At 39.4% G+C, this 17,151-nt stretch overlaps 1 long non-coding RNA gene and 1 gene segment (V, D, J or C); one reads left to right on the top strand and one right to left on the bottom strand.

Annotated features, from left to right (window-relative positions):
• Nucleotides 1–1,317: 1,317 nt before the first annotated feature.
• LOC145860316 (T cell receptor alpha variable 9-1-like) lies at nucleotides 1,318–9,302 on the top strand. The segment is given in 2 exon segments: nucleotides 1,318–1,357; nucleotides 8,953–9,302. Coding segments are annotated over 2 exon segments (390 nt in total).
• Nucleotides 9,303–9,436: 134 nt separating this feature from the next.
• On the bottom strand, nucleotides 9,437–12,713 carry LOC106597106 (uncharacterized). 2 transcript variants are annotated; one of them, XR_001326878.3, is made up of 4 exons: nucleotides 12,407–12,713; nucleotides 10,420–10,552; nucleotides 9,963–10,087; nucleotides 9,437–9,852 (listed from the first exon to the last, which is right to left on the bottom strand). It is a non-coding gene; the product is annotated as an uncharacterized LOC106597106 (long non-coding RNA). The 2 variants fall into 2 exon arrangements; XR_001326852.3 differs by having other exon boundaries at nucleotides 10,424–10,552; nucleotides 12,407–12,709.
• Nucleotides 12,714–17,151: the final 4,438 nt, after the last annotated feature.

A 17,151-nucleotide genomic window follows, 5' to 3' on the forward strand; every position in this document is an offset into this window, starting at 1 on the left:
GTAGTGGAGAGGAAAACAGCATCAGGCAAGGAGAACAGGCACATCAGGATAACAGGATCTGAATAGTAACAAACTAGAACCGTAGACTGACTGAGATTACGATATGGAACAGGTTTCAGCTGGTAGGGATTTGCTCTGACTCCAGCACTCCTGTCTCCACCCACACAATCACACACACACACACACACACACACACACAGAGAGAGAGGGAAAGGGAGAGACTACTGGGGGAGTGACGGCAGGTCAAGGAGACACAGGATGAGCAGTAGAGGGTGTTGCAGCAGCAGATGTGACACTGTTAATCTGAATAAAGAGAGAACCTGTGTGGATCTGGAGATCTCCTCTGCTGACGTAACAATGTAATACAGTGCTACAGTAAAACTTTGCAGATTAAGTTGGGTTGGAGTATTCAGCTTCTGTTGAGCTATTAGTCAGTTTGACTTCCAACCATGTTGTTAATTTGTTCAATTATTATGTTCTCAGCAATAGGTAAGTTATATATCACTTCCAAAGTAACGTCTTATTTTCTCTTTTGAAAATTACAACAATACATTTTTATTTCATTTAAAAAAATGACTCAATGTTCATCTCTTCCCATTTGCAGGAGGCAGTTATGAGCAGACTATCGAGCCAAACCAACATGAAGTGTATGCAGAAGTGGGTAGTAATGTTCTTCTTTCCTGCAACTACTCCTCAGCAAACATTCTACTATGGTATAAACAGTCTCCAGGATCAGCTCCCCAATACCTTCTGCTCATCCCACACTACACTGGGACTGGACAGAGAGCTGATTCTCTTGACTCTCGCATCTCTGGTAAACTGAACAAAGAGAAGACTCGTGTGGATCTAGATATCACCTCTGCTGAAGTGACAGACTCTGCTCTGTACTACTGTGCTCTGAGGCCCACAGTGACAGGAAACCCAGAAACACTGTACAAAAACCTAACATCGTCTAAGAGAGTATTTCTACATTTCTAGACACGGGAGACCGGTGTAATTTCATAGTTGTGATGTCTTCACTATTATTCTACAATGTAGAAAATAATAAAAATAAAGAAAATTCCATCAAAGAGTAGGTGTGTCCAAACTTTTGACTGGTACTTGCTTAATTAATTTTAATAATATTATGGTGTTTCTATTCCATGAAAAACGAAACCCTCAGGGTTTCCGGTAGGATGGAATGGAAAGAGAATTTTTTTATCATTATTTTATTAACAAAATGTGTTTCTTTGTTTATTAGGCTACTGTGCAATCTACAATACATACTGTAGTAAACATGGGAGAGTGCCTAATTCCTTACATAAGGGAGAGCAAGCCATGTCTGTACTACAGAATGCAGGGCATGTAGGAGACCGGGGTACAAATCCCTCTGGGTTTCTGTTAGGATGGAAAGGAAAATATGGTGCTGTACAACGTGATGTCCGGCAGTACAGTACTGGGGTATTTAGCTAAAGAATCCCTGTGTCGTGCTTGTCTCAGAGCAGCGTGAAACAGTGCTAAAATAGTTGTAGGCTTTTGCTTCTAACTTCAATATGCTCTTTAAATAAATAAGACCTACACCATTCTTAACAGTATATCTAAAAATATTTTTTCAATGATGTCACTCTCTGCCAATAATTACATTTAGAGGATTGGCGGACTCTATATTAATATCTAAGGGGCATTTTCCTTACATTTAGAGGATTGGAGGACTCTATATTAATATCTAAGGTGCGTTTTCCTTTAGGATCTGTGAGAATATCTGAGAATATCTAAGGGGATTTTATATAATTCTAAATTAATTAATAATAATAATCGCTTTGTTTAAAAAGTAACGATATTTTGGAGATTTTGTTTTAATTTAACCTCGAGTGAGTGAGAAAAAGGCAATTCTTGAACATGGGGTGAGACATTGTCATTAATTTGTAAATAAAGCCAGTTGTTTATTATTATACATGTCTGGACAAACCTAACTTGATTATTTAGCAGACATCACTTGCTTATATTCAATCAACACATATCTTAAGAATATCATGGAATAGTTTAACATTTTTGTTTCTCCATGCTTGTCTCAGAACAGCTCGAAATTGTGCTGAAATAGACAGCCACATCGAGAAGGCTATGTATTCTGTGCCCACTCATGGTATCTCTCTTCGGGTTACACATCCTTGGAATGGCAGAACAGTATAAAGGTCCGGGCGCACCTTGCTGTGCCTGGTGAGCAGTTAGTCAAGTTCTGTTGTCAGAAGAGGAATGGAAATGTCAGGGTGAACCGAAAACCTGACGAACCCGCCACATATGTTGCCTCTGCCTGTCGGAGGTGGAGATACACAGCTCACAGGTGTGCCTGGCATGGCATGGACTCCATCTCATTACTCACCCTTTTCAACGCGTGAGTGAGTCGACTGTTCAAGCCATTGACTCACTGGTGAATGAAGATGATGAGCGATTGGCAAAGGCAATTTGTAATTACTTTTAGAGTTTAGGAATTACAAATGTGCGCTTTCTTTTTAGTTACATTGTTTTAGTTTCAACGTGCAGACTTATTTTCTTTAAATGACTGTCTTATGTAGAATGCTACATTTTTTGACCAGTTGCAATTGTAAGTAGGCCTAATAAAAACAATCCTACTTCTTTTAGGCTGTTAAGCTTCATAGCCTACCTCAGCCAGTTAAGTTCTTTTATATAGGTCTAGGCTCCGAAGAAATACTCCAATTAACTTGACAAAGTGCAACAATATTATTGTTTGCAGTTACTCCTCCTCACAATTCTGACAGGCTTGGTGGTGTAGTATGAAAGTCAACCTGAAGGGGGCAACCTAACAAAGCACACACCCCCCTGAATCAGAGGATGCCGTACAGACAGACACCTCCCCATGGTCTACTACTGCATGTAATACAGAACAACATGAAGCATCAACAGTAGGACAGAGGGTGTCAAAGCTCTGTGATAGATAGATCAGCATTGTTCTGCTCCTTTTCCACTTCAAACTGACTGACTAGTCATGAGAAACTGGCTGATCCTGCATGTTCTGGCTGCATCCTTCTTTGGTATAACATCACTCTGTTCATCTGTCTCTTTCTGTGCATTTGTTAATTTTATTTATATACATTATTATTATATGTTGTGAAGATATATTTATTTTCTTTTCAGGGTGTAGAGCAGGAGAGAATGTAAGACAGCCAAAAGAAGACGTAATGGTCGTAGAAGGACACCCAACAACACTCACTTGTCTATTTGATACAACTTCTCAATCACAATATCTCTTCTGGTACAAACAACTAGTAAATGGCAAGCCCATTTCTATGCTGAGAAGGGATACATTTTCACCTGGGGAAACTACTACTGAGTTCAAGTACAGATTTGATGCCCATCTGAATGTCACAGCAAAGTCAGTCCCCTTGACGATCCTGAGGGTGCACCTGTCTGACTCTGCTGTGTACTACTGTGCTCTGAGGCCCACTGTGTCAACAGGATATACAGCCCCCTTACAGAAACTATAGGTTTCACGTGTCCATACAAACATACAGTACCACTGAAAAGTTGGGACCAAAGCACAAAATGTATTTCAATATACTTTGTGTATAGTAGTTGTCCTGAATTAGATACTCTGTAGATTACATTAGTGTTTATACATGAATAATAACAGAATATCTGTAGGTTTATTAACATAAAAAAAAATGAATCAGACTAACTTCATGGAACATTTAAGTAAATTCCTTTAGGCTACTTTCTATGTCAATTAAGCTAGACGTGTAGGCTTTTCACTTTGTCTATTGTACTGGAAAAAGTGCTAATGTAATATTGACAAGGTAATATTGTCTCATAAAATTCATTACAATCTTACCTCTCTCTGAACAGGCTCCTCCTTCATGTCTGTCAGTTGATGGTGATATACAGGCTGAGATGGACATGGAAGAGAGAGAGAGGATCTCTACCTCTTACTGTAACTCACAGTCACTCTCAGTGTGTTCTGTATAACCATGGTACTCTGTCTGATCATCTGGCTGGTTCTTGTTGTATTCTGCTTCGGTATGATGGAACCTTTTCTCTAATTGGTTAATATAATCGTCAAGTATCTTTTATTATCACTCAATGTACCTTTTTTTATCTTCCAGAGTGCACAGCAGACCATGTTCAACAGCAATCAGGAGGTGTGATTGCTACAGGAGGATTGTTAGCAGTGAGTTGTCAATATAACACCAGTGCTAATAATAATGCATATCCCCCGCGCATCCCGCAAAGGCGGAGGTGTTGCTAACATTTACGATAGCAAATTTCAATTTACAAAAAAGAAACTGATGTTTTTGTCTTTTGAGCTTCGAGTCATGAAATCTATGCAGCCTACTCAATCACTTTTTATAGCTACTGTTTACAGGCCTCCTGGGCCATATACAGCGTTCCTCACTGAGTTCCCTGAATTCCTATTGGACCTTGTAGTCATAGCAGATAATATTCACATTTTTGGTGAATTTAACATTCACATGGAAAAGTCCACAGACCCACTCCAAAAGGCTTTCGGAGCCATCATCGACTCAGTGGGTTTTGTCCAACATGTCTCCGGACCTACTCACTGCCACAGTCATACTCTGGACCTAGTTTTGTCCCATGGAATAAATGTTGTGGATCTTAATGTTTATCCTCATAATCCCGGACCATCGGACCACCATTTTATTATGTTTGCAATCGCTCAGACAATCTGCTCAGACAACCCAAAGATTCCTTGATGCCCTTCCAGACTCCTTCTGCCTACCCAAGGACGTCAGAGGACAAAAATCAATTAACCTCTATGGGCTAGGTGGGACGCTTACTCAACAGCCAGTGTAATCCCGTGGCGCGATATTCAAATACCTTAGAAATGCTATTACTTCAATTTCTCAAACATATGACTATTTTACACCATTTTAAAGACAAGACTCTCGTTAATCTAACCACACTGTCCGATTTCAAAAAGGCTTTACAACGAAAGCAAAACATTAGATTACGTCAGCAGAGTACCCAGCCAGAAATAATCAGACACCCATTTTTCAAGCTAGCATATAATGTCACAAAAAACAAAACCACAGCTAAATGCAGCACTACCTTTGATGATCTTCATCAGATGACAACCCTAGGACATTATGTTATACAATGCATGCATGTTTTGTTCAATCAAGTTCATATTTATATCAAAAACCAGCTTTTTTACATTAGCATGTGATGTTCAGAACTAGCATACCCACCGAAAACGTCCGGTGAATTTACTAAATTACTCATGAATAACGTTCACAAAATACATAACAATTATTTTAAGAATTATACATACAGAACTCCTTTATGCAATCGCGGTGTCAGATTTTAAAAAGCTTTTCGGCGAAAGCACATTTTGCAGTATTCTGAGTACATAGCCCGGCCATCACGGCTAGCTAATTTGACACCCACCAAGTTTGGCCCTCACCAAACTCCGATTTACTATTAGAAAAATGTGATTACCTTTGCTGTTCTTCGTCAGAATGCACTCCCAGGACTTCTACTTCAACAACAAATGTTGTTTTGGTTCCAAAAAATCCATAGTTGTATTGAAATAGCTCTGTGCTGTTTGTGTGTTCAGGTCACAATCCGAAGGGTGACGCGCTAGCGCATTTCGTGACAAAAAAAAGCAAAATATTCCATTACCTTACTTTGAAGCATGTCAAACGCTGTTTAAAATCTATTTTTATGCGATTTTTCTCGTAAAATAGCGATAATATTCCAACTGGACAATAGTGTATTCATTCAAAGAGGAAAATAAAAAACAGCATGGTCGCGGGACCACGCATATCCAATCTCTTAGTCACCAGGCAGACCACTGACAAACTGAGCTACCATACTCTGCCCAGAGACAGGAGACGCCTCAATCCACTTTCTGAAGGCTTTAGAGAGCCAATGGAAGCCTTAGAAAGTGCAACGTAACCCCTGAGATACTGTAGTTTCGAAAGGGACTTGAAAGAAGAACGACAAATTCTCAGACAGGCCACTTCCTGTTTGGAATTTTCTCAGGTTTTTGCCTGCCATATGAGTTCTGTTATACTCACAGACACCATTGAAACAGTTTTAGAAACGTCAGTGTTTTCTATCCAAATCTACTAATAACATGCATATTCTCGTTTCTAGGAAAGAGTAGTAACCAGTTTAACCTGTTTGGGCTAGGGGGCAGTATTGAGAATTTTGGAAAAAATATGTGCCCATTTTTAACTGCCTCCTACACCAACTCAGAAGCTAGAATATGCATATTATTGTTCAGGTTTGGATAGAAAACACCCTAAAGTTTCTAAAACTGTTTGAATGGTGTCTGTGAGTATAACAGAACTCCTATGGCAGGCAAAAACCTGACAAGGTTTCATGCAGGAAGTGGCCTGTCTGACAAGGAGTTGTGCGTCTTGCATCTGTTTATTGAAGAGTAAGGATCTTAGCTGTAACGTGACAATTCCCAGGGCTCCAATAGGCTCTCAGAACCCGGGAAAAACCTGAACGATGACGAGGCAGCCTCTGGCTGAAACAGATTATCGCCTTATCCAAGTGGCCGATCAGAGGACCATTGAATGAGGAGCGTGCACGATTCGCCCCCGTGGAGAAATTTCATTCGGCTGTTTAGCTTATTGCAGATTCCCGGTCGGAATATTATCGCTTTTCTACGAGATAAATGGCATAAAAATTGGTTTTAAACAGCGGTTGACATGCTTCGAAGTACGGTAATGGAATATTTAGACATTTTTTGTCACGCCATGCGCCATGCGTGCGACCGTTATTTACCATTCGTATAGTGTCTAGAACGCACGAACAAAACAGAGGATATTTGGATATAACGATGGATTATTTGGGACCAAACCTACATTTGTTATTGAAGTAGAAGTCCTGGGAGTGCATTCTGACGAAGAACAGGAAAGGTAAGAACATTTTTCTTATAGGAAATAGGATTTTGGTGAAGGCTAATCTTGCCGGGTGTCTAAATAGCTAGCCGTGATGGCTGGGCTATGTACTTAGAATATTGCAAAATGTGCTTCATCCGAAAAGCTATTTTAAAATCGGACATATCGAGTGCATAGAGGAGTAATGTATCTATAATTCTTAAAATAATTGTTATGCTTTTTGTGAACGTTTATCGTGAGTAATTTAGCAAACTGTTAGTAAATTCCCCGGGAATGTTTGCGGGGGGTATGCTTTTTCTGAATGTCACATGCTAATGTAAAAAGCTGTTTTTTGATATAAATATGAACTTGATTGAACAGACATGCATGTATTGTATAACATAATGTCCTAGGTGTGTCATCTGATGAAGATCATAAAAGGTTAGTGCTGCATTTAGCTGTGGTTTGGGTTTTTGTGACATTATATGCTAGCTTGAAAAATGGGTGTCTGATTATTTCTGGCTGGGCACTCTCCTGACATAATCTAATGTTTTTCTTTCGTTGTAAAGCCTTTTTGAAATCGGACAGTGTGGTTAGATTAAGGAGAGTCTTGTCTTTAAATAGCTGTAAAATAGTCATATGTTTGAGAAATTGAAGTAATAGTATTTCAAACGATTCAAAAATCGCGCCACTGAATTCAGGTGGCTGTTACGTAGGTGGGACGAATTCGTCCGCCTTGCCCATAGAGGTTAAATCGGGTACGTTTTTTATCAGGCCGTGAAAATACTGCCCCCTAGCCCAGACAGGTTAAGTAGTATTGTTAAAAATGTTTGAATACATCAATCCTACAATTAAACAAGAATTGCATTGCACACATATTAGGAAAAGTGTTTTTTTACCACCCCCTGTCTTTGGCAGTAGATGGAGCTACAACATTTCATCCAATCATCAAGACTGAAAGATTGCTACAGAGAGATATTCAACACTGCTTGTTTTGTGTTAGAAACGTTTGTATACTGTATCAATCAGCTATGTTGCTGCTTTCATAATTTCTCCTCCTCTCAGTACTTGTTGGTGAGCGATGTTTTTTTGTGTCAGTGATGTATTCACAAGCATTTCGCTACACTCGCATTTACATCTGCTAACCATGTTTATATGACCAATAAAATTTGATTTGATTTGATTCAATTTCAGCATTTTAATTCCAACTCCAGAATATATTTGATATTTATCAAAAAAGCTAGCAAAGCAGCAAAACGTGTTTCCTTTTCTGACAGGTTGTAGTTTTGAAGATGACAAACCCACTAGGTTAAAATGCAAATCAATTTATAACATTTTTGACATGAGTTTTTCTGGATATTTTTGTTGTTATTCTGTCTCTCACTGTTCAAATAAACCTACCATTAAAATTATAGACTGATCCTTTCTTTGTCAGTGGGCAAACGTATAAAATCAGCAGGGGATCAAATACATTTTTCCCCCACTGTATATATATATATATATATATATATATATATATATATGCACATATATATATATATATATATATATATATATACATATATTTATATATATCCCGCTTAAGACCCACCTCCTTCTCTCCGATGGTTACATCTTATTGTTTCACAGGAAGAGAATAAAGATGGTAACCAGATACCAACCCTGATTACTCCCTTAAGGGGAACTGACCTCACCTCCTGACCTCAACCCCTCCTTCATCTAATACACAATGTCCATCTGTCTTCCCTGTATCAACACATCGCTCTCCTCTCCTCCATCAAACACATTCCAAAGCCTTCTGTCTTTCTTCATAGAACCATTAACTTCTAACATAACCCAGTCTCTTTCATTTCCTATCATTCATTTAATATCTCAATGTTCAAAGTTTAGACGATCCCAACACCCAACACCAGCTAGGATCATTTTTAATATATGCACTAGTGAGTGAGTTTGATGCTATTCTTCATATCCAATCACATATCAAATGTAATTAATGGAGACTTGAGTAATATTACTGTGAAGGATATTTTGTGCATGTTTAATACACTAGACTGAATAATGAGTAGATTTTATGATAATAATTCCTGTTTTCATAAATGTTTTCCAGGTGGCAGTCATGGGAATGACATCACTCCAACAACAGATAAGGTGTTTGGGTTGGAGGGTGATGTCATAAATCTGTCCTGTAACTACTCCTCTGCTAGTACTCTCCAGTGGTATCAACAGTACCCTGGATCATCTCCCATCTTCCTCCTCCTCACTGGAGTGACTGTAAACCCCTCTGTAGTGAAAGATAAACACAAAGACCCTCGACTGTCTGTTAAACTGAACGATGAGAGAACCTGTGTGGATCTGGAGATCTCCTCTGCTGAAGTGGTAGACTCTGCTCTGTACTACTGTGCCCTGGAGCCCGCAGTGAAAGGAAACCCAGACACACTGTACAGAAATGTGAACTGAAAACACTGACATCCCCTAAGAGAAACATGTTCATTATTAGGTTACCTTCAATAGACAAAGCATATACATGTAGGCTGTTACGTTCTTCCTTGTAGGAGGGAGGTGCAGGAATCAGGAGCAGGAGAGCAAGGAAGTCCCAGTGGCACAATTGTTTATTTAAGGAGTCCCAAACAAACAACAACATGTGGGAAAACACGCTGAAACGAAGTCGCCACACACAGTGAAGAAACGCAACACACGGAGGAGAAACTTAAGTCCTAGACTAAAATAAATCAAAACGGTACCATTACCGTGAGCAAAGAAAACCCCGTGGTGCAATACACGCACCCTTAACAAAGTAACACAGAATAATCCCGCACAAAGACTAGCAGGCAGCGGGGTGTAAATAAACCCATCGAAATCAACTAAATGAACACAGGTGTGATAAAACAGACAGACACAAACGAAAAGGAAAAATGGATCGGTGGCAGCTAGTAGGGCGGCGACGACGACCGCCGAGCACCGCCCGGACAGGGAGAGGAGCCACCTTCGGTGGATGTCGTGACATAGGCTGGAAATGAACAGTGAATTATTTGTTGAAACAAATGAAAAAGTGAGATAAACAAACAGTTTTATGTAATATGCAATAGAGGGAGACTAAGGTATTCAGTGCAGCCCTACATTTTCAGGATGTGACAGTGGAATCAAGCAGCAACAAGACATCTGTTGTTACTTCTGCTCATCTGACAACTCTCTGTATTTGGGGTGGGGCTTCAAAGGTTTGAGAAGAGATGGTCCATTCAGAACTAGAAGGAGGAGGATGTTACTTTAGTATACACAAATCTTGCTGTGCTGTGTGTTATCATTTTAACTTCCAGTTTCAGCCACAATGTCAATCCCCACATTTATGTTGCTTTTAGTAGTTGCATGTAAGTAATCTATAATCTGTCAATTTTAATTGGTGTTATGTTGAATGTGAACTAAGTGTTGATGCGTTGAAAATAGATCTATAACAGAGTAATAATAGAATAATAACATATTTTGCATCTCTTGCAGGTGACAGTAATGGTCAGATCATTGAGCCAATCAGAGAGGAGGTGTATGCTCCAGCAGGTAGCAATATTACACTTTCATGCACCTACTCATCTGCAGTCTCTCTTCAATGGTATCTCCAGGACCCTGGATCACCTCCTCAGTATATCCTGCTTATCCTGCATGGTGTTGGGTCTCCATCACGGGCTCCAGGTCTGGATCCTCCACTGTCAGTCAAACTAAATGATGAGAAGAACCGTGTGGATCTGGAGATCTCCTCTGCTAAAGAGAAAGACTCTACTATGTACTACTGTGCACTGACGCCCACAGTGAAAGGTAACCTACAAACGCTGTACAAAAACCTAACCTGACACATTCTATACGTACATGACTTGACCTACAGGAGATGGAATATCTCAAGGTTTTTCTTTTTGACATGAAACCTGGTGGGTGTGTTTAAAAACCTACAATATGTGAAGAGGAGGAGCAACATTGTGTATGCCTACTTATCATTTCAAAGTCATCGCAGTGATTTGACTTGGCTGTTTTCTAAATAACACATTTATGTCTGTTCTGTAACATAGACCATGATGCTACTCTGCTATATTCTACTGATTTCAACCCTTGTAGGTGATACTTTAGAGGATGATATTACTCCAACCAGTCCTGAGGAGTATTATTTAGAGGGTAGCAGAGTTAAGATCTCCTGTAACTATACAGTAAAGGCTAATAATCTCCAGTGGAACAGACAGTACCCTGGATCAGCACCCAAGTTCCTCCTTCTCCTCACAGACACTGCAACTCCACTTGTAGTGGAAGCTACTCCTCCATACCCAAGAATGACTGCTAAACTGAACGATGAGAGAACCCGTGTGGATCTGGAGATTTCCTCTGCTGTTGTAACAGACTCTGCTCTGTACTACTGTGTTCTGGAGCCCACAGTGACAGGAAACCTGCCAACACTGTTCAAAAACTGCTATCTCTTCAAGAGGAGGAGCTAAGCTAAGCAGACCACAGGGGGATATCATTTAGTCTGTCACAGGGGAGTGCTACCTCCGTGTTAATGGGAGAGCTGCTGAACTTCCACCATCATGTTCCTCTATCCACTGTTATTAATTTCTGCACTTGTTGGTGAGTTTTCTCAACGTTCATTATAGCCACTGTTTAAACAAGGTTGAAAATGAAAGAGTAACACTGATAGTGAGCTGCAGTTCGAAACGTTAGTAAATAATGATGGTGGAGAAGGATTTATTTGAATGCCTTAAACATGAACAGAGTCCAGTACTCAGATTCAATCTCTTTTTCAGGTGTCAGTTACCAGGAAGAAATTCAACCAATCGCAAAGATAATGCATGGTGATGAAGGAGGCTTTGTAACACTCTCTTGCAACTACTCTGGTTCACCATACAGCCTCCAATGGTATCGTCAGTATCCCAGATCAGCTCCCAAATTCCTTCTCCTCACTACAGTCTCCTCAAACCCCTCTGTAGTGAACGCTACTCCTCCATACCCACATCTGTCTATTAAACTGAATAAGGAGAGAACCCGTGTGGATCTGGAGATCTCCTCTGCTGTTGTAACAGACTCTGCTCTGTACTACTGCGCCTTGCAGCCCACATTGACAGGAAACCCAGAAACACTGTACAAAAACCTGACAGCTCACGATAAACTCTTCTTATGCTTATTTTAGGGAAAGGGTGGTGTTTACAACTGCCGGTTAAAAAAAAGTAATTATGTGCTACACAATTATTTTACTTTCTTCACTGACTAGTTAGTAAATTACTGTATTCCTGTAATTCTTTTAACATTTTTTAGGATAATATATAGTTTATCTGTATTATTGGATTGTTGAGTAAACACCGAGATCTTTCCTCCTTTCAAATACATCTACCTTGTGATTTATCCATCACCTCATCACATCAGCAGGTGACAGTTTTCAGCAGACTATCCAGCCAAACCAACATGAAGTGTATGGAGAGGAGAGTGGTAATGTTCAACTTTCCTGCATATTCATATTTGTCGGTGGCAGTTATCAGCAGACAATCCAGACAAACTAACATAAAGTTTATGAAGAGGAGGGTAGTTTTGCTTACCTGAAACTACTCCTCAGCATACAGTGAGTGTACTGTGGTATAAACATTATCCAGGATCAGTTCCCCAAGTCCTCCTCTTCATCCTCCATGCCTCTAGGACTGTAGTGAGAGATAAACCTCCATCCTCTCACCTCACTGTTAAACTGAACAAAGAGAAGACCTATACAGATCTGGAGATCTCCTCTGTTGAACTGCTCTGTACTACTGTACTGTGGAGCCCACAATGACAGGAAACTGAGAAACACTGTACAAAAACCATACGACACTCTGCACTGTACTGCTGTGCTGTGACGTCCACAGTGACACATAACTTATTGACTCAACAGCGAGGTGAATATTTTGGACTTGTCTTCTGTTAGACCACAGTGCCATCAAGTGGATTCTCTAGTGAATAAATCAAATGTATATGAAATGTCTTTGATTCAACATTGTCAGTAGGAGGAGCTAAAGTATAAAACAGGATTAGATTATGAATCCTCAAGATAAACATGATACTACCATGAAGATCATAGCCAGTTGATGCTGTGTTTTTCATCAGCAGCTGGTGCTTATTCTACACATCCTGCCATCTACAATGTTGTTCTGTTCACTACTACTCTTCTTTAACTTGATACTTGGTAAGTATCAATATTTTCATTTAATATGATTTGATTATGTTAAGGTGTATTTATTTTTCAAATCAAAGATTATAATTATAATGCAATAATTGAGGATGCATGTTTTTTTACTTTGAATTGTTTTTATCTTTACACTGCAGTTGGAATTAATTAATTTCTCCATGTGTGTTTAAAGTATTAAATATAATGTATTTTTTACAGGTGTCAGTTCTGAACAGGTATTATCACCCTACACTGATGTAGAAGTGGCTTCAGAAAGAGACAGAGTTACTCTCTCTTGTAACTACTCCTCTATTGTTAATTCTCTTCTATGGTATCGACAATATCCCAAATCAGCGCCCCAGTTACTGGTTATGGAGTCCATGGATATTACACCAGGGTTCACTCTAAATCATGACAAAAATGCCAAACGTACGGATCTGAAGATCTCCTCTGCTGAAGTGACAGACTCTGCTCTGTACTACTGTGCTCTGAGGCCCACAGTGACAGGAAACTCAGAAATACCATACAAAAACCTAACATCGCCTGAGAGAGTATTTCAACTCTGTAGTTGCAGGTTTTATTTAACCTGTTTAGGATAGGGGGCAGTATTGACACGGCTGGATAAAAAACGTACCCGATTTAATCTGGTTACCACTCCTACCCAGTAACTAGAATATGCATATACTTATTACACATGGATAGAAAACACCCTAAAGTTTCTAAAACTGTTTGAATGGTGTCTGTGAGTATAACAGAACTCATTTGGCAGACAAAAACCTGACAAGGTTTCAGGCAGGAAGTGGCCTGTCTGACAAGGTGTCGTTCTTCTTGTCTCTGTTTATTGAAGAGTGAGGATCTTAGCTGTCCCGTGACACTTCCTACGGCTGCCATAGGGTCTCAGAAGGCGGCAAAAAGCTGAATCGTGGCTTTGCAGGCTCTGGCTGAAAAAAAGTAGCGCATTTGGGTAGTGGCTGGTTACAGTACTGTGAGACTCAGGCGCGTGCCCGCGTCGACCGAAAGCTTTGTTTACTTTCCTCAGTTTAGCTAAATGGACATTCCCGGTTGGAATATTATCGCTTTTCTACGAAAAAAATGGCATAAAAATGGATTTTAAACAGTGGTTGACATGCTTCGAAGTACGGTAATGGAATATTTAGATTTTTTTTGTCACGAATTGCGCCATGCGCGCGACCCTGATTTACCATTTCAGATAGTGTCTGGGACGCACGAACAAAACGCCGCTATTCGGATATAACGATGGATTATTTTGGACCAAACCAACATTTGTTATTGAAGTAGCAGTCCTGGGAGTGCATTCTGACGAAGACAACAAAAGGTAATCAAACTTTTATAATAGTAAAGCTGATATTGGTGAGTGCTAAACTTGCCGGGTGTCTAAATAGCTAGCCCGTGATGCCTGGGCTATGTACTTAGAATATTGCAAAATGTGCTTTCACCAAAAAGCTATTTTAAAATCGGACATATCGAGTGCATAGAGGAGTTCTGTATCTATAATTCTTAAAATAATTGTTATGCTTTTTGTGAACGTTTATCGTGTGTAATTTAGTAAAATGTTAGCGAATTCCCCGGAAGTTTGCTATTTCTGAACATCACATGCTAATGTAAAAAGCTGGTTTTTGATATAAATATGAACTTGATTGAACAAAACATGCATGTATTGTATAACATAATGTCCTAGGGTTGTCATCTGATGAAGATCATCAAAGGTGAGTGCTGCATTTAGCTGTCTTCTGGGTTTTTGTGACATTATATGCTAGCTTGAAAAATGGGTGTCTGATTATTTCTGGCTTGGTACTCTGCTGACATAATCTAATGTTTTGCTTTCGTTGTAAAGCCTTTTTGAAATCGGACAGTGTGGTTAGATTAACGAGAGTCTTGTCTTTAAATAGCTGTAAAATAGTCATATGTTTGAGAAACTGAAGTAATAGGATTTTTAAGGTTTTGAAAATCGCGCCACAGGCTGCAAGTGGCTGTTACGTAGGTGGGACGAATTCGTCCCGCCTAGCCCATAGAGGTTAATAATACTGCCATCAAGTGGAGTCAACATGCACCCATTCTATTGTTTCCAAGAGGAGGTTAGTGTTAAACATAACATATAATGAGTGGAACTGATTCACCCAGAGAGTGAATGTTCCAAGAGAAGATCATTTTACTGAGAAGTCTCTGTTTATTGCCCAGTGGCTATGATGCTGCTCTAATCAGTCTTGTTTATGTGCACTTGTAGGTAAGAATTCACTCTCCATTAACTGAATGTGTACTAACAGAATATACACTGTTTAGTATTCATTACAATATGGTATTATCAATATCAAGTGGTAATACACTTTGAAACACCAAGTGTGTTAATACACTTTGAAACACCAAGTGTGGATATACTGTACACTGTCTACATTGACTCAGTAATACATGTTGTTCTTTTTTATAGGTACAAGTGTTCAAGACATAATTACTCCAGACAGAGATGTAGTGGATGTTATGGAGGGTAGTAGTTTTAACAGAATGACAATACTTATGTTGTTGCAGCTGATAGTATGGAGCAGGAAACAATAACTCCTGTGAAGCCTGAAGTCAATGCTCTCCAAGGAACAGACATCACTCTCTCCTGCAACTACAAGGGCAATGTTAACTATCTTCAATGGTACCATCAATACCCCGGATCTAGACCAGAATGTCTTCTTTGGATCCTACAAACCAACAAGTATGTACAGAATACATCCATTACGACTCCACGACACACTGGTAGACTGAATGAAGAGAAGACCCGTGTTGACTTGATGATCTCATCTGTTGAATTGGAGGACTCTGCTCTGTACCACTGCGCCTTGCAGCCCACAGTGACAGGAAACCCAGACACACTGTACAAAAACCTGTCAAGACCCTTGGGGGTGAACAGTGCATTGTGTTCTAAACAATCAGTTATTTTTTAGAGTACATTAATACATATTTTTTCCTGTATCTCAACATTAAAACACATTTAATATAAATATTATTCAGGAAATAATCATTAATATTTTCCTCATCTTCCTGTTCTGATATAACATGATCAAAGATACTAGTCTGAATAAATACAGAATGAAGAGCATTTGTGGTGTTGTTTTGCTTCCTTTTAGCAAAGCTTCCCAAAATGTTTCAATCGGTGACCCCATTCCAGCATTGTGGAACATCACGCCATGTTTATTCATGTGATTTTTGAGTGACAATTTTTCCAATATCTATGGGCTAAAAAACATAAAAAAACTTTAGCTGACATGGGCTAGTTGATCTATACATTGCTGACAAGTTATAAATAGCTCTCTAAGGTATGCAATAAATAACAAGACAAGAGGAACTGATGATGCACTTTTTCAACATTGCACCTCGTGCATTCTACTATTACAACTAATACAACTTTCAAGAGTAAGTTTAAAGCCGGACTGGCCGACCCCTCGCCCCACAGTTTGGGAACCACTGCCGTAGAGGATTAAGGGCAGTAATAGTCTTATTCTTTTCCATTGGTTTTTGTGAAGAGCAGACATTTTGAGACAATATCAATAGAGGGCAGTCATGAGCTTAAATGTCTCTATTCAGAACTACAGCAAAACCATGAAGATGACATTTAGCAGCAATCCAACCCAGAAAGACAGTTGAACTCAAATACCCGACTACCTTTAGGGTAGAGAGGTGGAGCTACAAAGTCAATGAGTGCTTTGACATTACAGTATGTAGTCTACAATATGTTTGAAGAGAGGATAGTGATACACTCTTACTTGATAGCGCATGAAGCCAGTCATTCAGTCCCCATAAAGATGTTTTATACAATTCTGCTTTTTTCAATGTCATTGGTAAGTGCATAGGTTTTGCACTGGAGTTTTGGATTGCACACATACAGTATCTCACAAAAGTGAGTACACCCCTCACATTTTTGTAAATATTTGAGTATATATTTTCATGTGATAACACTGACGAAATAACACTTTGCTACAATGTAAAGTAGTGAGTGTACAGCTTGTATAACAGTGTACATTTGCTGTCCCCTCAAAATAACTCAACAGACAGCCATTAATGTCTAAACCGCTGGCAACAAAAGTGAGTACACCCCTAAGTGAAAATATCCAAATTGGGCCCAAAGTGTCAATATTTTGTGTG

Source organism: Salmo salar, chromosome 14, assembly GCF_965601325.2.
Source record: "Salmo salar chromosome 14, fSalSal1, whole genome shotgun sequence".
Lineage (NCBI taxonomy): Eukaryota > Metazoa > Chordata > Actinopteri > Salmoniformes > Salmonidae > Salmo > Salmo salar.